Here is a 21663-nt window from a genome sequence, read left to right as displayed (position 1 = left end):
CACACTGTTGCTGGTATTTTGGCCCATTCCTCCATGCAGTTATCTTCTAGAGCAGTGATGTTTTGGGGCTGTTGCTGGGCAACACGGACTTTCAACTCCCTCCAAAGATTGTCTATGGGGTTGAGATCTGGAGACTGGCTAGGCCACTCCAGGACCTTGAAATGCTTCTTACGAAGCCACTCCTTAGTCCATATTATTATTATTATTATTATTATTATTATTATTATTATTATTATTATTATTATTATTATTATTAATTCACCTCTGTCACACGTGAGATAGTCCCCTGATAGCTCTCATTCACTTAGTACTTAATAGTTCAATTTCAAGCCTCTTATTATCCACATTTCAATCTCCTAACGTCCAAATTTAAATCAATCAGCTTATTATCCAAATGTCAATCAGCTTAACACGTACTTTGCACACCCACACAACTCACACACCGGGGCTAAACCCCTGTTCAGTTAATTGTGACCCGATTTAGGAAACTAGGCATATGTCACAAGTCAAGACTTCTTTGGCAGAAATGCCTTCTCGAACATGTGAACTTTCATGTGCCTTATTAACAAACTTGTATTCCATGTGTAAATACAAATAAAATTGTTAAATTACGAGTCTTGTTGGTTAAGCCACACAAAAAGTCAGAAACCTTCCCACTAGCCATGATTGGCTGAGATAGAGTGGGCTGGACATGCTGAGAGATGAGTTCGGATTGGTCTGCCATATAGAAGTCTATTTGAGCTCGTCAGTCTGTGTTGATAATCCTGGCGAACATTTTTTTTTAAAGTCATGTAAGTGTTGCTCCACTTTCTGGAGGATCAAGTTTTGAAATCAGTGGAATTAGAGTATGATAGCTAAAGAGATGGAGAAAACACCTGTCTCTGGATTACATCTTCAAACTAAGGTCAACCGTGGTATGGCATTCCTGACAGGGCGACGTGTCCATCATGCATGATGATAGTCTAGCGTTAACTAGCTACATTTTCAGATATTACACGTTTACAATTTTGACAAAGTTGTTTCATTTCAAGCTAAAGTGTACTATTAGCTAGCTAGCTAACGTTATCTGGCTGGCTGCCTAGCTGACATTATTATTCATATCCCAGAGCCATTTGCTTTTCTAGTTAGAGCCTGCTAACATTGAACCTGGTTGGTTAGGTCCCAGCACTGGGGCATTGTTGGCACTGTGTTCATTGTTGTTTAAATAGATAACTTTAACTGGCTGGCTCATTAGCGGACGTTACGTGACGTGTGAACACCCATTGAATATGGCCAGTGTCAGTAAACATCTGCAAAAAAGCATAATGAAATTGTTGCCAGCAGAGCTGGGTAGGCTGTTTCCATGTTATCCATAGGTAAACAAATCATCGGCAAGAGCGCCAAGTGTGCGCTCAGAGTGAAATGAGATGGGCGGGGCTAAAGCTTAAGAGGGTGTGACCGATGCTGAAGAGCTCTTCACGAGATACCAAAAACATTCAAAGGCAATTTTCTCAAAAGTGTGTTTACAAGTTGATCAACTTTCAAAGCAGAGCTACTTTCCCATTGTTCCTCAAATGCAGTGTATGATATATCATGTTGCACCCTATGCTGTTCTCAGTGGTTCCCCGACCACATACACTTCTCATACATGCCTAAAATAACACCTTGTGCTATTACCAGGGGTTCTCAGAACACGCAGCAATTTGTCACATAAATGTCTAGACAATTGTCAATGGGGCCTCTCCTGTCTTCACTTCATCCTAGCCTTCCACTAAGACTAGTTCTAGCCTTCTTCTAAGAAGGCTATAATCGATGCAACGCTGGGGGATGATTTAACAAAAGCTAATTTGCGTCAAAAGCACAATCGTTGGATGACTGTACCTAACCATAAACACCAAGGCCTTTCTTAAAATCAAGGCACAGAATAATATATTTTTAAACCTGCATATTTAGCTAAAAGAAATCCAGGTTTGCAGGCAAAATTAACCAGGTGAAATTGTGACACTTCTCTTGCGTTCATTGCACGCAGTCAGGGTATATTTAACAGTTTGAGCAGCCTGGCTCATTGCAAACTAATTTGCCAGAATTTTACGTTAATATGACTTAGGGATGCCACCCGTTAGATAAAATACCGAACGGTTCCATATTTCACTGAAATAATAAACGTTTTGTTTTCGAAATGATAGTTTCCGGATTCGACCATATTAATGACCAAAGGCTCGTATTTCTGTGTGTTATGTTATAATTAAGTCTATGATTTGATAGAGCAGTCTGACTGAGCAATGGTAGGCAGCATCGGGCCCGTAAGCATTCATTCAAACAGCGCTTTTATGCGTTTTGCCAGCAGCTCTTTGCAAGCACAGCGCTTTTTATGACTTCAAGCCTATCAGCCTAATGGCTGGTGTAACCAATGTGAAGTGGCTAGCTAGTTAGCGGGCTGCGCGCTAATAGTGTAATAATAACTCGCTCTGAGACTTGGAGTAGTTATTCCCCTATACAAATGGTATAGAGAGAAATAGTCATATAAATACTATATTAACAACAACCTAAAACCTCTTACCTTGGAATATTGAAGTCTCATGTTAAAAGGAATCACCAACTTTCATATGTTCTCATGTTCTGAGGGAGGAACTTAAACGTTAGCTTTTTTACATGGCACATATTGCACTTTTACTTCTCCAACACTTTGTTTTTGCATTATTTAAACCAAATTGAACACGTTTCATTATTTATTTGAGGCTAAATGGATTTTTATTGATATATTATATTAAGTTAAAATAAGTGTTCATTCAGTATTGTTGTAATTGTCATTATTACAAATACATTTAAAAAAATCGTCCGATTTAATCGGTATCGGCTTTTTTTGGTCCTCCAATAATCAGTATCGGATTTGAAAAATCATAATTGGTCGACCTCTAGTTTGAAGTACATTACCATCGTAGTTACTGTAGTAGGTCAAAGCTGTGTTCTGGAAAACATTGGTAAAGCTTGGGTGGAATAGGCATTGTGGTGCTCATGTGAATTTCCTTTCTTTTTCAGTTTCAGACCAATGCCTATTCTCACTTAAAATTGTTTTTTGTTTTTAATAAGTTAATGATTTAGAAAGTGTCATGACATTAATACATTTGGACTCCAGTCTATGCAGTACATAAAAATAACATATGTAGCCCACGGTAGAAAGAGTAGTAGCCTAATTTATGTTAAATTAATTTGATAGTGTTGTTGGAGCTCCGTAGCGAAAGGAAAACCCAGTTACCTCTGCTGCACAGGATACGTTCATTAGCGTTACCAGGCAAAGGCATTTTAGCCCACATAAATGCTTCACGGTGTTCAAGTAACAGACGCATCTCAACATCAACTGTTCAGAGGACACGCACGCGTAAATCAGACCTTCATGGTCATTGCTGCAAATAAACTACACCAATTAAGGACACCAATAAGAAGACTTGCTTGGGCCAAGAAACACGAGCAATTGACATTAGAACAGTTGAAATCTGTCCTTTGGTCTGATGAGTCCAAATTTGAGATTTTTGGTTCCAACCGCTGTGTCTTTGTGAGATGCAGAGTAGGTGAACAGATCTCCGCATGTGTGGTTCCTACCGTGAAGCATGGAGGTAGAGGTGTGATTGTGTGGGGCTGCTTTGCTGGTGACACTGTAGGTGATTTATTTAGAATTAAAGGCACGCTTAACCAGCATGGCTACAACAGCATTCTGCAGCGATACGCCAACCCATCTAGTTTGCACTTAGTGGGACTATCATTTGTTTTGCAACAGGACAATGACCCAATGCACCTCCAGGCAGTGTAAGGGCCATTTGACCAAGACGGAGAGTTATGGAGTGCTACATCAGATGACCTGGCCTCCACGATCACCTGACCTCAACCCAATTGAGATGGTTTGGGATGAGTTGGACCGCAGAGTGAAGGAAAAGCAGCCAACAAGTGCTCAGCTCATATGTGGGAACTCCTTCAAGACTGCTGGAAAAGCATTCCAGGTGAAGCTGGTTGAGAGAAAGTTTTGATGTATTCACTATTATTCTACAATGTAGAAAATAGTAAAATAAAGAAAAACCCTGGAATTCGTAGCTCGGTTTATTAGGAGTGTTCAACGTACATCAGACAGATGTAACCTACTGCATAAGCTCCCTTTCATTCCTGTCTCCTCTGCTCTGCCGCTGCTGCACTGGTCTACAGGGACACTGTAGTCAGAATTAGCATGTGTTTGAACCCATTAAAACACCTTCTCTCACTCGCCCTCTCCCCCCTCTTTCTCTGTATTGCGCTCTCGTTCTCTCTGTGTTGCTCTTATTTCCCCTTCTCTCTTTCTCCCTCTCTGCTCTCTATTCTCTCTCCCTCAATCTCCTGCTGCTCATAGCCTCCTCATGTGGGAGCTCCACTGTGGCCTTATTTCATAGCTAGGTTGCATCTATCTCAAGTCAGTCACTGTCAGCATACTGCCACACTCTGTAACACTCAGTTATCTTAATGGTTTCAATTTCTGGTAATTACCAAACATCATGCAGCTAATTGGATTGAGTTCCTAAAACAACCCAGACTATTATTCATGGAAACTATTAAACTATTCAATATGTTTGACTCCGAGAGGCCTATTTCTCACTAGGATTCGACTTGGTTCATGACTTGAGTTCAGCAGTACAGTTGGAAAGATGGTTCTACGTTCTAAAATGGAGGTTAAGATTAAATGTGCTCAGTTGTGTAAATGACTTAAGTAAAAAAATACTTAATTCGTTTTTGGGGTAATCTGTCCTTTACTATTTGTATTTAAAACAACTTCTACTTGTATTCCACTACAATCCTCATGAAAATAATGTTATTTTTACTCATTTTCCCTGACACCCAAAAGTACTTGTTACATTTCGAATGCTTAGCAGGACTGGAAAATGGTCAAATTCATGCACATATTAAGATAACATCCCTGGTCTTGTCTACTACCTCTGATCTGGCTGACTTACTATACACAAATTATTTGTTTGTAAATGATGTCTGACTGTTGGAGTGTGCCCTTGTCTATCCGTAAATTCAAATAACATGAAAATCGTGCCGCCCAGCTTGTTTATTATAAGGAATGTGAAATTATTTATATTTTCACTTTTGATACTTAAGTATATTTTAAAACTAAATACTTTTACTCTTAGTGTTTTACTTGGTGATTTTCACTTTTTCTTGATTCATTTTCTATTAAGGTACCTTTACTTATATTCAAGTATGACAATTGGGTACTTTTCCACCACTGAATTTGCAGTTGCTGTCAATATTACTGAGCTTCTCATTAAAATGAAACAGAAGGGGAAAGATCGTTTCAGTCTTTTATCTCCTGATCTGATACAGGTGGGATTGTGGGATTTCTGGAGATTGCATCACTTTAGAAGAATCTCTATTGGAAAGACTAGCCTAGAGCTTTTCTGAAAGGGATGTGGTCTAAAATGTGATTCTTAAGCTCCTGCTTTTTCCTTATTAGTAGTATTTTAATGGTTTAAAAAAAAATATTGCCAGGGTGGAAAGTGTGTGGACTTACTTACTGAGCAAAACATAATTTACAGCATCAGGTTCTTAGCTTTTACATGCCACATGAATGACTATGGTGGTGACAAGTTTCAGAGACAATTGCGCAAATTGTAGACACCACTACATGGAACAGGTAGGACAGGCTTCTGTAGCTTTCCCCTGTGTTTCCCCACAGTACTACACTCATTAGCTACAGAACTATACAAAACAAGAATCAACATTCAACATTGTCATGTGTTATAATAAAAATCTACATTGTTTGACGTTGCCTAGCTAGCTAGAAAAGTGTGTTGTATATTATGCCTACTTTGGCATAGCTAACATTAGCTACGTTAGCTACACAATAGTTAGCTAGCTAGCTAGCTTTTTTTTTTTAATAATGGGCAAATGTTGCACAATCCAGGTGTGGAAAGCTCTTAGAGACTTAACCAGAAAGTCTCACAGCTGTAATCGCTCCCAAAGGTGCTTCTACAAAGTATTGACTCCGGTGTGGATACTTAAATAAATAAGATATTTCTGTATTTCATTTTCAATAAATTGGCAAAAATGTACCGAAAGGTTGCTGGATCGAATCCCCGAGCTGACAAGGTAAAAATCTGCCGTTTTGCCCCTGAGCAAAGCAATTAATTCCCAACAACAGCTGCTCCCCGGGCGTTGATTTAAGGCAACACCACGCACCTCTCTGATTCAGATGATAAGAAAGCGACACAACTGCCACCTACTGGTCTGAGGTGATTTTTATTGCTAGTGCTGGCGCAGAACCTATTGTCTACATCAGTGGTTCCTAACTCCAGTCGTCGAGTACCCCCAACGGTACATCTGTTCAAAGGTGGTAAGTACTATTATCGTAGACAATCCTATGTGTCTCTGAGGCTTTATATACTGTATTCTTCACCCTCAGGAGGTGTGTGTTAAAAAAAGAAAAAAAACAAGATAACCATACACACCTACAGTCCTTTGACATGTTATACCTCTCCTACATCCAGAATAGGACTAATGCAGTGTGGACTGAGAGATTGCACCAATTGATGATAAATAAGCCCTATTGGAGAGGGAGAAGAGTTCTGTCACAAATTACCTCCTATTCCCTTAGTCATTTGTATAAGGTTACTGCATTTTCTGCTTGGTTTTCCTAATGTGATGATTAGTGAACATACAGTTAGTCTGTTAATAGCTGCTCATATTGGGTAAATTATATCAGTGTTATGCTAATTATACAGAAATGGTTTGTCGAGATCAGTGTGGAAAAACTTGACCTGCACAGAGCCCTGACCTCAACCCCATCGAACACTTTTGGGAGGAATTGGAACACCGACTGCGAGCCAGGCATAATCACCCAACATCAGTGCCCAGCATCACTAATGCTCTTGTGGCTGAATGGAAGCATGTCTCAACAGCCATGTTCCAACACCTAGAGCAGTGTTTCTCAACACTGGTCCTCGAGTACCCCTCAACAGTGTGCATTTTTGTTGTAGCCCTGGACAACCACACCTCACTGAGGGCTTGATGATTAGTTGACAAGTTGAATCAGGTGTACTTTTCCAGGGTTACAGTAAACATGTGTACTGTTCGGGGTACTGGAGGACCAGGGTTGGGAAACACTGATCTAGTGGAAAGCCTTCCCAGAAGAGTGGAGACTGTTAGAGCAGCAAATGGGGGACCAACTCCTTATTAATACCCATGATTTTGGAATGAGATGTTCGACAAACAGGTGTTCATATACCTTTTGGTCATGTAGTGTACTTTATAAAGAAAAAGATTTATCAGAACTCAGAGGATATGCCTTCTTTAATGTCCACTCGGGTCTGTGTGCTCCCCACACACACACACACACACACACACACACACACAGCGGTTAGTTAAGATAACAGGAAGGGTGTGTCAGACTTTCTGTGTTTATTGATCTTTTATCGCTTTGGAAGCATCTAGCCCCTCCCCCTCATCACTCTATCGGAATGTAGCGACGCCCAGGAAGACGTTTTGGAGATTCCGTACAATAATCACCATGGCTACCCCACTCAGAGATTCCTTTATATGAGTATTGTAGAAAGTCCCTGTGCCTTCTCTCCCCCATAAGTGTGTGTGTGTGCGTCTGTGTGTTTTCCCACTGTTTTCACTGCTAGAGACGGTGTGGTCTGTTCTGCTCTCCCATGGGCTGACGGGTGTGGAACATTTGTACCAACAGATAGGAATCGGCCTCAGTGTGCGTCATCACCTCAAACTCTCCTCTCTAATCTATCTCTCTCATCCTCTGTTCTTTTTTCAGTCCTCTAACTTTCCCTCCCTGTCAATTATAGAGCTTTTATTAGTTTAAGTATGCACGTTAATTTCTAGAAATTAGAAACTAGAGCCATAGAGACGATCATCAATCTCGAGATGCTGTGTTTTGTTGTTGCATTGTGTAGTGTTGTCTTGTATCACATTGTGTCATGTTTGTTTGTGTGTGCATGTGTATTGTGTGGATGTACAGTAATTGCACGTTGAATGTGTTGAGTCAAAGCTAGGAACAGCAAGGCAGTGATTCATACACTCATTGTTAACACGTAATTTCTGTCTGATTCAGACTGAAGGGATTAGAAGCTGTAATTAAGCAATAAGGCCCGAGGGGGTGTGGAATATTGGCCAATAGGGCCCCACAGGGGATGTCATAATATTCATAAAACCTAGCGGTCAAACACAGAAATGGTTCCAAGTGTTGTTTTTTTCTTCACCATTCATTTTTCCCCATAGGAATTGTAGAACCACTTCAAACAAGGGCTGTAGGCTTTCCCTGGCGTGATGTTTTGATAACCGTGTAAATCTCTCTCGGACAAGGGGACTTTTATCAGGTGACTTTTTTGTCAGATTTGAAAATGCTAATTAGCATCAAAGTAGACATCATGCAAGACTACAAATCCCTGCAAGCTTGCATGTCATATCTAGCTGACACCTTTGCTGTCAGCTAGCTAGCTTCCTTAATCCAAAACAAAAGATATATTTAACATTTTCATTTATTATTCCATATTTCATTGAACTAATATGTCTTATTTATGCATTTGGTCTTGTACAGAATACTATCCTAGTAGCAGTCAGGTATTTACAATGTTCCATTAATACTAGGCTAGTTTATTTTTTAAATTGTTTTTGCTGCTTAGCTCCATTAGCAACACAATTATTTTACCACATCCTCTTCCCTTTCAGCCAGTGGAGGTCTATATTTAAACCCTTGTAATGTCTGCTAACAATATGATCGAGGTGAAAGCTATTTCAATTCATGGTGTCAGAATGCACTGCTGTATTAAATAACTAATTAAATAACTAACTTGTTGACATGTGCTGTTGCAGATTCAAAGCTAGATTAACTCATTGCAGAATGTATCCATAATCATGAATGAATACGCATATTTATATGACAAGAAAGCACCTAGTCACCAATCACGTCAAACACCTGAACTCCAGCAGTTACGTTGTTTTTAAAGAAATCAAAACGGTTAACAATGCATACATATGCCTTTTAAACATAACATATAAACATCTGAATTGAAGTACTATTTAAATGATTTATTAATCAATGCCACAAACCTGGGAGATTGAAGAGCACCATATGAACAATTATTATTAACCGAGAGCTCAGATTCTTCTGCTTCTCCATTCTAGGAATTAGACCAGCACAAATAACACAACATGTAAAACAGCATATTGGGATTTTGGTGGGTGAGTTATAAATAGAAAAGCTGGATGCTTAAGGTAGGTTTAATATAAAATACTAGGTCAACTCCAGCAGAATGGGGAAACGAGGAAGCCTAAATGTCGCTATATCCAACACCCTTGTCAATTTTACAGGTCCATGTTAAATTAACAGGTCCCCCAAGCCATGCCCAGCCAACCAGAAATAGATTTTCCCCACAAAAGGGCTTTATTACAGATATAAATACTCCTCAGTTTCATCAGCTGTCCGGGTGGCTGGTCTCAGATAATCCCGCAGGTGATGAAGCCGGATGGAGAGGTCCTGGGTTGGTGTGGTTACACGTGGTCTGCGGTTGTGAGGCTGGTTGGATGTACTGCCAAAAAATATTTAAAAAATAATAATAAATGAGGTGGCTTATGGTAAAGAATTCAACATTAAATTATCTGGTGGACATTCCTGCAGCCAGCATGCCAATTGCACACTCCCTCAAAACTTGCTCAATTTACAGGGCCTTTTATTGTCCCCAGCACAAGGTGCACCTGTGTAATGATCATTATGTTAAATAAGCTTCTTGAAATGCCACACCTGTCAGGTAGATGAATTATCTTGGCAAAGGAGAAATGCTCACTAACTGAAGAATAGAAAACGTATGTAAACAGATTTGTGCTCACAATTTTAGAGAAATAAGCTTTTTGTATGTATGTACGTATACACACACACACACACACACACACAATATTTACAGATTGATACTTGTAGTCAAAGTATCGATGTAATATTGCGATATATAACTGTATCGATGTTGCTTACTATATTAATGATCTGCTGTCCAGAAGGTAACCGCTAACAGAGCAATGTCTTCCCGCAGTAAAGCAAGCACACTGACTCGAGAGAGGATGTTAATCAGTTCATCTCTGAAACCTCTCAAAAGCCAGACCAAAATAATACAGCTATCCAGGACTCAAATCATTACCGGTTTAAAATCGAGCATAAACTGTATCCTAAAACATTGTTTACATACGACAGACAGTTAGATGGTCCCAGAGGGGAAATCAAAGACTGTTCTGTTCTTCCATTTTGAAAAAGGAAATGTTTTCTATTCTTCAGTTCATGGACTATGACTGACTAGAGACGGAAACCAACCAAGTCGACTCGCGCTATAGTATACTGATAGCTGCCATATCTAGCTTATTTATTATAAAATAATATTACCTAGTACCTGTCTTGACTGCATCAAACCAAGCGAAGCTACTTAAGCTAGCTAGCAAGGATAATTGAGCCTGCAGTGCATGCTCATTCTCATCCTACAGTTACAAATAACTATGAAGTAGCTCGTGGTCACAGTAGCCAGTCCTTCTCCTTTTTTACTTTTAATTCTGTCATTTTAATTACATCTTCCATTGATATCTCCTAACTTTTGCCAAACACAGAGCGAGGCTCTATGACTTTAGCCTATTGCCGCGTTGATGACTTATGATTGGCCAACAACAAGCTACACGTACTACGCTCCACTCTTGTGAAAAGCAAGATCATAAATAATTACATTTCTGTCTCTCTCTCTACTGCAGCAGTCGCTTACGGATCTGTACAGGCCCTTCTGTCAAGTCAGTTCAAATTACACATACCTGAAACCCGTGACAGTCATATCAAGTCTGACCCAGACCTGTGACATTATTTAGAATTCTGGATCAGGACCCACTTGGCTCCCGGATCGGGTCTCGAGTATTTGGGAACAGGTGTATCCGTTAAGACCTCTAACACTGACCAAGCTATAGCTGACAGTTTAGGAAAATAAAAAAATTGGATTGCAATTAAGTGGGGCAGATGGTTAATATGTTAATGGTATCTCTAATCAGCCAAGGGTGAATCTTAACTTCCACTGAAGTCAAATGTTCACTTGGTCATGCATTGATGTCAGTTGAAGTGAAAATTCGGATTCACCGCTCGGTGATTACAGTAAAGACACCTTTCTAGTCTGTGTGGCAAGACACACGGTGCTCCGCATGTTATGTTGGAGATACAGCGGCTGTGCGAAGAAGACTAGTATATTTCTAATCCGTAGCTGAGCATGGGTATAGGAAGGTCAGAGGTAGTGTGTCAGTAACAGTAATCACAGAGGACGGGGATGCTGAGGAGGGCAGCAATGCCCTGGAGGCCTTAGACAAAATCTGCTGACAAACTGGGAAGTGTAGGTTAGGTAGTGTATACTGTAGGCCTACAGCGTACTATACTGAGAGAGGGTCAAGCTGAGGTGAGAAACAGGGAGGGGTGTGTGTTAATGTATCGTGTGTGTGTGGAGCTGCGGGAGAGTTTTGGTGGTTTTAAAGACAGATACCCTGTGGGGAATTAGTAATGTGTGCAAAAATTATCATCCCCAATCTCATTTTCCTGCTCCCTCTCTCTCCAAATCCCCCTCCTACGAACATCCCCCTTCACCCCCCCAGCTCACAGCCCATCACAGCACCCACCCCAGAGTTGTGTCCATTCCTGGGTCTGTTTTGTTTCCGTTATTGAAAAAGCAGTACAGGCAAAGCTGCCAAAACAGAGGATAATGATGTGAAAATAACCCGGAAAGATCAGCCTGTCTGTCAACTATGTTGTTCAGCTCTCCCCACGCTGGTTATACAGTATATTCTGTACGGTGCATCAGATCCAGCGGCTTAATAAACACATGTACACCCACGCACACATGCACATACACACACACACAGGAAGGGAACAATAATAATCCAAAAGCCTTTACATCACCTGCTGTACTGTCCAACCAAAGTCACTATGGCGATAACATCCTGACCTTAATTTATGATTTTAATAACCTTTAATTTCTGCTCAAATGAATTCTAGAAATATGATAATCCACAATTAATGGCATCTGGGTTGATGGATGGGGCAAATGTAAGAGGTAATCCAGGATAGCAGAAAGAGGGTCTGGGGCTACAGTACCAGCATAGACATTTAGTACGCTTGTATGAAAGCCTGGCGTGTTCTGCACACACAATTTGGTCTGAAAGCATAGTATGGTGTTCGAGAATAGTATATTTGAAAAAGTCTAATTTGATCTGAAAGGGAAAGGGGGATACCTAGTCAGTTGTTCAACTGAATGCCTTCAACTGAAATGTGTCTTCTGCATTTAACCCAACTGCCTTAATTGACATCCACGTCTTCGGCGCCTAGGGAACATTGGGTTAACTGCCTTGCTCAGAAGGACTGATTTTTACCTTTTCAGCTCAGGGATTCGATCCAACAACCTTTCGGTTACTGGCCCAACGATCTAATCACTATGCTACCTGCCGCCCCTAAAGCATAGTACGTATTGAAAATAGTCTGTGATAACGTCTAATTTTGTCTGAAAGCATAGTCTGTGTTGAGAATGGTCATGTGATAACGTCTAATTAATTTTGGGCACCACTTGTTTGTTATTCGTCAACAGGAAACTATAAAATAGTTACAATTATCATATGATATAATCTGAAAGCAGTTCAGGACTTCTAAGTGACAAGGCAATGCATTTCTACACTTTCAGTTGTGTAGACCTGGAACAGGAATATGTAAGGCCTCCGTTCAGGAAAGCTGTGATTAGTTCAGTTGAGGGAAGGGTTCTGGGGGCTGAGTCCGCCCCCATTTATCACCTGCATTGTTCTGTGTGGCTTGAAAACAATTGAGTCAAGATGGTCTGACTCTCCAGACACCAAACAGCACACTTTTCCGTGAACAAATAAGGGTAGTAATACCTGTTAATAGCAGAAAAACATCACACATTCCGAAACTCTTACGGTGTATGCATTCTTCCCTGCTGAAACAGTTTGGTCATATATTACAACAGTTTTTGTTCGTTTTGGACTGCTGTTCGGTCACAAAATGTTCAATGGAGGCAAGCCGCATTTTGAAGTCTACGCCCCTTAGTCTGTGATTGGTCAACTGGAAGGGTGAGGCGAGTTTCTGCTTCCTGACGGCTCAGCCCGAAACTGGATTAAACATGGCGAACGACAACTTCGAGCATCGATTGACCGATGAGGTACAAAAGTACCTTCACCAGTACGATTCTATCCATCTGTCCATATAAAGACCAGCATGTATAATTTAAGTTTGTGGAGGGAGATTGCAGAGACCCTGGGGTCAACCGCTTGTTCAAAAAAGTACGGTAGGGTTCGCGACAAGTTCATTTTGACAAGTTTGTATTGCTGGCTTGTTCAGAATGTGGAAAGACTGACGTTTTGGAGTTCGGTTAGGGTTTTGTCGGCTGTGCGGGCACACAGTCTTTCTCAACGGCCAGCTGAATTTCGGAAGCCGAAGTCTACTTCCCTTCGTCGGTGATTGGTCAACAGTAGGGATTGAGGGTAGGTGAGACGCTAACGTCCCACCAGGCCAACATCCGGTGAAACTGCAGAGAGCTAACATTCTAAATACACCATTTGTTATAGTAAACATTCTTGTAAGATATATATGTATTTACATCGTTTAAAAGATGAACATCTTATTAATCCAGCCGCTGTGTCAGATTTCAAAAAGCCTGTACTGCGAAAGCAAATATGCGATTTTCTGAGGACGGCGCCCCGTACACACAAGTATTACTAGCTTTTTCCAACCAAGCATTAGCGTCACAAAAGTCAGAAATAACAATAAAATAAATTGCTTACCATTGAAGATCTTCCTCTGGTGGCAATGCCAAGTGTATTACTACACAGTGAATGTCCGTTTTGTTTGATAAAGTCCATTTTTATAGCCTAACACGAAACATTTTTAAACCGCTTGCGTCGTGATTTCTGTCTCATTCAACTTTGGACAAAGCGTTCGTGGTAATTACACACACTAAACAAACGTTTATCCAGTCCTGGTTGGTTTCATTGCAATCCTCTGGTTGTTACTAACACAACCGTACTTGATGGTTCTTTTCCCGGGACGTATTGACCGAAACGAACCGATTTTGAAGACGCCAATCAATGACCTCATTGCGCACCAATGGTAGGACCGGTCTGTCGTTGATTGACTGTATTTTGGCCCAATGACCACTGATCATCTTGAAATCTAGCTTGGAAGATAGCCAATGAGCTGAGATAAATGCCAATATGTAATGGTTATACAATGCTCAAAAAAATAAAGGGAACACTAAAATAACACATCCTAGATCTGAATGAATGAAATATTATTGTTAAATACTTTTTTCTTTACATAGTTGAATGTGCTGACAACAAAATCACACAAATTATCAATGGAAATCAAATTTATCAACCCATGGAGGTCTGGATTTGGAGTCACACTCAAAATTAAAGTGGAAAACCACACTACAGGCTGATCCAACTTTGATGTAATGTCCTTAAAACAATTCAAAATGAGGTTCAGTAGTGTGTGTGGTCTCCACGTGCCTGTATGACCTCCCTACAACGCCTGGGCATGCTCCTGATGAGGTGGCGGGTGGTCTCCTGAGGGAGCTCCTCCCAGACCTGGACTAAAGCATCCGCCAACTCCTGGACAGTCTGTGGTTGGTGGATGGAGTGAGAGATGATGTCCCAGATGTGCTCAATTAGATTCAGGTCTGGGGAATGGGCGGGCCAGTCCATAGCATCAATGCCTTCCTCTTGCAGGAACTGCTGACACTTTCCAGCCACATGAGGTCTAGCATTGTCTTGCATTAGGAGGAACCCAGGGCAGACCGCACCAGCATATGGTCTCACAAGGGGTCTGAGGATCTCATCTCGGTACCTAATGGCAGTCAGGCTACCTCTGGCGGGCACCTGGAGGGCTGTGCGGCCCCCCCAAAGAAATGCCACCCCACACCATGACTGACCCACCGCCAAACCGGTCATGCTGGAGGATGTTGCAGGCAGCAGAACGTTCTCCACGGCGTCTCCAGACTCTGTCACGTCTGTCACGTGCTCAGTGTGAACCTGCTTTCATCTGTAAAGAACACAGGGCGCCAGTGGCGAATTTGCCAATCTTGGTGTTCTCTGGCAAATGCCAAACGTCCTGCACTGTGTTGGGCTGTAAGCACAACCCCCACCTGTGGTCGTCGGGCCCTCATACCACCCTCATGGAGTCTGTTTCTGACCGTTTGAGCAGACACATGCACATTTGTGGCCTGCTGGAGGTTGTTTTGCAGGGCTCTGGCAGTGCTTCTCCTGCTCCTCCTTGCACAAAGGCGGAGGTAGCGGTCCTGCTGCTGGGTTGTTGCCCTCCTACGGCCTCCTCCACGTCTCCTGATGTACTGGCCTGTCTCCTGGTAGCGCCTCCATGCTCTGGACACCTACGCTGACAGACACCGCAAACCTTCTTGCCACAGCTCGCATTGATGTGCCATCCTGGATGAGCTGCACTACCTGAGCCACTTGTGTGGGTTGTAGACTCCGTCTCATGCTACCACTAGAGTGAAAGCACCGCCAGCATTCAAAAGTGACCAAAACATCAGCCAGGAAGCATAGGAACTGAGAAGTCGTCTGGTCACCACTTTCAGAACCACTCCTTTATTGGGGATGTCTTGCTAAATAACTAATTTCCACCTGTTGTCTATTCCATTTGCACAACAGCATGTGAAATTTATTGTCAATCAGTGTTGCTTCCTAAGTGGACAGTTTGATTTCACAGAAGTGTGATTGACTTGGAGTTACATTGGGTTGTTTAAGTGTTCCCTTTATTTTTTTGAGCAGTGTATGTTTTTAAGACCAGCCTTTGTCATAAACTCTGGCGTAAAAGAGGTTCATTCGCCTTTGCAAATCCTACTTGACGGAGCCACGGGTGTTACGCATAGCAGTACATGTTCAATAGCATTTTCAACAATTTTATATATTTCAATTATGGCGAATAAATCCGGAAAAGCTAAATCCCAAATTAACCCAAATTATAGAGGAAATAGATGGAGACAGCGAGACCGAGTTGCTTCAGGAAGATGAATCTTTCATTGAAGCTAGTTTTGAAATATTATTAGACTTTCTTATTTTATTTGCAATATATAAAAATACAGTGCCTTGCGAAAGTATTCGGCCCCCTTGAACTTTGCGACCGAGTTGAAAACCTGATGGAGTCTGCAAAAGACCTGAGACTGGGACGGAGATTTGTCTTCCAACAAGACAATGATCCAAAACATAAAGCAAAATCTACAATGGAATGGTTCAAAAATAAACATATCCAGGTGTTAGAATGGCCAAGTCAAAGTCCAGACCTGAATCCAATTGAGAATCTGTGGAAAGAACTGAAAACTGCTGTTCACAAATGCTCTCCATCCAACCTCACTGAGCTCGAGCTGTTTTGCAAGGAGGAATGGGAAAAAATGTCAGTCTCTCGATGTGCAAAACTGATAGAGACATACCCCAAGCGACTTACAGCTGTAATCGCAGCAAAAGGTGGCGCTACAAAGTATTAACTTAAGGGGGCTGAATAATTTTGCACGCCCAATTTTTCAGTTTTTGATTTGTTAAAAAAGTTTGAAATATTCAATAAATGTCGTTCCACTTCATGATTGTGTCCCACTTGTTGTTGATTCTTCACGAAAAAATACAGTTTTATATCTTTATGTTTGAAGCCTGAAATGTGGCAAAAGGTCGCAAAGTTCAAGGGGGCCGAATACTTTCGCAAGGCACTGTATCATCTGTAATGAAATGTGTAAAGTACACATTGGCTATACTGTGTGAGTGTTTAAATTTTTTTTATTTTACATAAACATGGAATGGAAAACACGTATGTTTATTTGCTTTTATTTTCTTCTACCAGATCTATTGTTATATTCTCCTACATTAAATTCACATTTCCACAAAATGCTGATTGTTTCCTTTCAAATGATACCAAGAATATGCATATCATTGCCTCTGGGCCTGAGCTACAGGCAGTTAGATTAGGGTATGTCTTTAGGCAGAAATTGAGAAGAAGGGGGGGGGGGGTACCCCGAAGAAGTTAAACTAGATACTCGTTTTGATGCACTTTTTTTTATTTTTATTGAAAAATACCAAACATCTTCGGTAAATATCAAATTAATGATAGATTTCTTGAGGTATCTTAGATTAATTCTGACTTTTGGGGAAGTGTATACTGGCTATGGCGTCTCAAATGGACAAACGGTACTATTGACGCTTTTTTTAAATCATTTTTCAAGCGAAGGTCTCGTAAGGGAGTATTCAAGCACACTCGGTCGTTCCGGCTAGCCGCCAGCCGAACTGAAGCATGCTGATGCCTTTATTAGCTACACATCTCAACACTTTAACCTCTTTATTTTTTGTCCCTTTGTGCTGTTTTTAGGCACTTTGTGTGCAGTCCATCAATTCCTGTGGATAATATCTTTGGCTGAGTCTTCACTGTTTTGTCGGGACTCTGCTGGGTCTTTTTCTCCTGCTAGCCTAGTACCATTTTGGTTCAATCATGGCTGAGTGCCCCTGGCATTGTCATATACTAGAGGTTTGACATTAGCAAAAGAGTGAAGGACAACTCCTGCTGGGAACTTACTGTGAGTGGCCCCCCTCTTCCTAGGTTCTCTGGCCAGTGAAGAGAGGCTAAATGTGTGTTGTCGTTGTTCTTGTTGTCTGGCGTGGATGTGTGAAGTCCACGCTCTTCTACCATGGTTTGTTAATGTGTTGTCCCTTCTGTTTCTCTCCCTCTCTCTGTGTTCCAGTACGTTACCTGCTGAAGAACAATGTCAGTCCAGACTTGTGCAACGAGGATGGACTCACTGCCCTACACCAGGTGAGCTTATGTTCCTCTGTCACTAATTATAAACAATATAATTACTAAGTCCTTCAATCCACATATTTTTCAGTGGCAGTCGTACTTTAGGTCCAAATAGTTCTCCCCAGTCGCTCTGTCTCTCTAAAATCCAGGACACCAGACACTTAAAAAAATATATATGGTTAACCGGCACCATCAACTGATTGAAAACCGCTTAAATGTGCCAAAAAGTTAGCGTATAAAATAAACATGCTTGGTGGTGTAATGTGTGATGGAGCTGGTACCAGAAAACCAGCTCAGGCCTTCAGCTCAGAGTCAGTCTGCTTGTCTGTCTGTCCACAACACCAGATCATCTGCACTCTTAGGATATAAAACTGAGCCTTCTGAGCCCTCCCCAAAAAATAGCAGCCACATCCAAAGATTGGGGGGGTTGTGGCACTTGCGTGTGTTTAATAACTCGGCTAGCCCAACCTACCTCCTGTCTGAGGTAGTGTTATTAATGAGTTGTTCCAGGCCAATGCTATTGTACCTGCAGTGTGGTGTGCTCTCGTTATGACACGGGGCATTAATCAATGCAGCCCGGCACACACTTTGGCTCCGTCTCTATTCATGTTTCCTCAATTCCGTTTCTCCCAAAAAATTACAAACAATAAAAGGCAAATACTGCAATAAACCCCGGGACAGTAGAAGGCGATGAGCTGGTAATAGCCATCTATGGCCAAACAAGGAAGTGACAACACACTCAAGCAAGGAAGAGGCGAGCGGGAGAATAAAATAGTGTACACAGAGAGACACTTGACTGGCAAGAAAATATAATTTGTGCGAATTACCCAGGATCTACTAGACTTTATGCATCGAGAAACACAAAAAATAGGCGATATACGGAGACAGAGAAGATGCCCGCTACAGGTTTACAAGGGTGGATGTAGGGGCATACGGCCGAGAGAGCTATGGTGGAGTGTTTCAAGAGTTCTTTTGGGTCTAAACTGCAGAAGATCTTCTATTTACAACCGCCAGCTGTCCTGCCAGGTTCCACAATGCCAAGTCCTCATGTTTTCCTGGGAGGTGCAACTTTCCCCCTACAAGAGGACCTCATGCGCCCTTAGACATGTATGTTGATAATAGACCGTTGGAATCAATTTCACTTATTCTGTTTCACATTTCCCTTGTTTATGTATACATACACCTCTATGATGAATGACGTTTTATTTATTTATATACAGTACCAGTCAAAATTTTGGACACCTAATTATAGGGTTTTATTTTTACTGTTTTCTACATTGTAGAATAGTAATGAGGACATCACAACTATGAAATAGCACATATGGAATCATCATTTTTTGTCCATTAAAATAAAATTGATGAGAAAACAGTGTACATTGCTAATACATTGCTAATGTTGTAAATGACTATTGTAGCTGGAAACGGCAGATTTTTTAAATATATTTTATTTATTTTTATGGAATATCTACATAGGCGTACAGAGGCCCATTATCAGCAACCATCACTCCTGTGTTCCAATGGCACATTCTGTTAGCTAATCCAAGTTTATCATTTTAACCTGTAGTGACACCCCATCCCGTGAATGGGACCGTTGTCATCATCTGACACTAATTAGCATGATGCAACGGACATAAATCTTCCTAGAAAATATTCCTATTCATGAAAATCACAAGTGAAATATATTGGAACACAGCTTAGCCTTTTGTTAATCACCCTTTCATCTCAGATTTTCAAAATATGCTTTACAGCCAACGCTAGACAAGTTTATCATAGCCTAGCATAGCATTATGCCTTGCTAGCAGCAGGCAACCTTGTCACGGAAATCAGAAAAGCAATCAAATTAAATCGTTTGCCTTTGATGAACTTCGGATGAACTTCGGATGTTTTCACTCACGAGACTCCCAGGTAGACAGCCAAAGTTAATTTTTTCCCAAAATATTATTTTTGTAGGCGAAATAGCTCCGTTTGTTCTTCACGTTTGGCTGAGAAATCGCCCGGAAATTGCGGTCACCACAACGTGAAAAATATTCCAAATTAGCTCCATAAAATATCGACAGAAACATGGCAAAAGTTGTTTTGAATCCAACCTCAATGTGTTTTTCTCATATCCATTCGATAATATATCCGTCGGGACAATTCGTTTTTCACTAGGACCGATTGGAATAATGGCTACCTCTGTATTTTACGCGAGAATCTCTCTCGGAGCCACCATGTGACCACTTACGCAATGTGGCCGCCTACGGCTATTCTTCAACAGAAATGCGTAAAACTATGTCACAATGCTGTAGACACCTTGGGGAATACGTAGAAAGCGTAACCTCGTTGATGGTACATTCACAGCTGAATAGGGAGTCATTGGAACGCAGCGCTTTCCAAACCTGGGGCACTTCCGGATTGGATTTTTCTCAGGCTTTCGCCTGCAACATCAGTTCTGTTATACTCACAGACAATATCTTTACAGTTTTGGAAACGTTAGTGTTTTCTATCCAAACCTGTCAATTATATGCATATTCTAGCATCTTTTCCTGACAGAATATCCCGTTTAAAACGGGAACGTTTTTTTTCCAAAAATGAAAAAACTGCCCCCTAACACCAAGAGGTTAATAGGCGAATTGATCATTAGAAAATCCTTTTGCAATTATGTTAGCGCTGCTGAAAACTGTTGTTCTGTTTAAAGAAGCAATACAATTTGCCGCCTTTAGATTAGTTGAGTATCTTGAGCATCATCATTTGTGGGTTTGATTACAGGCTCAAAATGGCCAGAAACAAAGACATTTCTTCTGAAACGTGTCAGTCTATTCTTGTTCTGAGAAATGAAGGCTATTCCATGCGACAAATGGAAGAAGACACTGAAGATCTCATACAACGCTGTGTACTCACAGAACAGTGCAAACTGGCTCTAACCAGATTAGAGTCCTCAACTGGCAACTTCGTAAAATAGTACCCGCAAAACACCAGTCTCAATGTCAACAGTGAAGAGGCGACTCTGGGATGCTGGCCTTCTAGGCAGCGTCGCATTGGAACACAGGAGTGATGGTTGCTGATAATCGGCTTCTGTAACACCTCTGTAGATATTTCATTAAAAATCTGCTGTTTCCAGCTACGATAGTCATTTACAACATTAACTTCATATGGCTGCAGGTGCAGTATTGCGTAGCTTGGATGAAAAGGTGCCCATTATAAATGGCCAGCTCCTCAGTCTCAGTTGCTAATATATGCATATTATTATTAGTATTGGATAGAAAACACTCTAAAGTTTACAAAACTGTCAAAATATTGTCTGTGAGTATAACAGAACTGATATTGTAGGCGAAACCCTGAGGAAAATCAAAACAGGAAGTGGCTTCTATTTTGAAAACTCAATGTTCCATAGCCTCCTTTTGCTGGATTTAAAGGGATATGAACCAGATTCATTTTCCTATCGCTTCCTCAAGGTGTCAACAGTCTTCAGTCATAGTTTCAGGCTTTTATTTTGAAAAATGAGCCAGAACGATAACATCGCGTCAAGTGGTCACATGAGTTTTGCTCGGGCAACAGAGTTTGGGCAGCCATTGCTTTTCCCTCTCCTACTGTGAAAGACATTTGCGTTTGATATATTGTCGATTATTTTAAAAACAACCTGAGGATTGATTATAAAAAAACGTTTGACATGTTTCTGTGGACATTATGGTAACTATTTGGAATTTTCGTCTGCGTTGTCGTGACCGCTCTTTCCTGTGGATTTCTGAACATAACGCGACAAACAAACGGAGGTATTTTGGATATAAAAATAATCTTTATGGAACAAAAGGAACATTTGTTGTGTAACTGGGAGTCTCGTGAGTGAAGACATCCGGAGTCCA

The 21663-nt window shown here is 41.1% G+C and overlaps 1 protein-coding gene across 1 annotated transcript in view; it reads left to right on the top strand.

Moving 5' to 3' along the window:
• The window catches only part of LOC110527702 (protein phosphatase 1, regulatory subunit 16B), a 135067-nt gene that overhangs the window by 64905 nt on the left and 48499 nt on the right, over positions 1-21663 (top strand). The window contains exon 3 of the mRNA XM_021609156.3: positions 17766-17836. Coding sequence (XP_021464831.1) covers positions 17766-17836 — 71 coding nt within the window. The remainder of the gene's footprint in view (positions 1-17765; positions 17837-21663) is intronic.

The sequence above is a fragment of the Oncorhynchus mykiss genome, chromosome 7 (assembly GCF_057628025.1).
Source record: "Oncorhynchus mykiss isolate SJ-2025 chromosome 7, ASM5762802v1, whole genome shotgun sequence".
Lineage (NCBI taxonomy): Eukaryota > Metazoa > Chordata > Actinopteri > Salmoniformes > Salmonidae > Oncorhynchus > Oncorhynchus mykiss.
The sequence above is the reverse complement of the archived record's forward strand: the minus strand, read 5'-3'. Positions and strand labels throughout refer to the sequence as shown.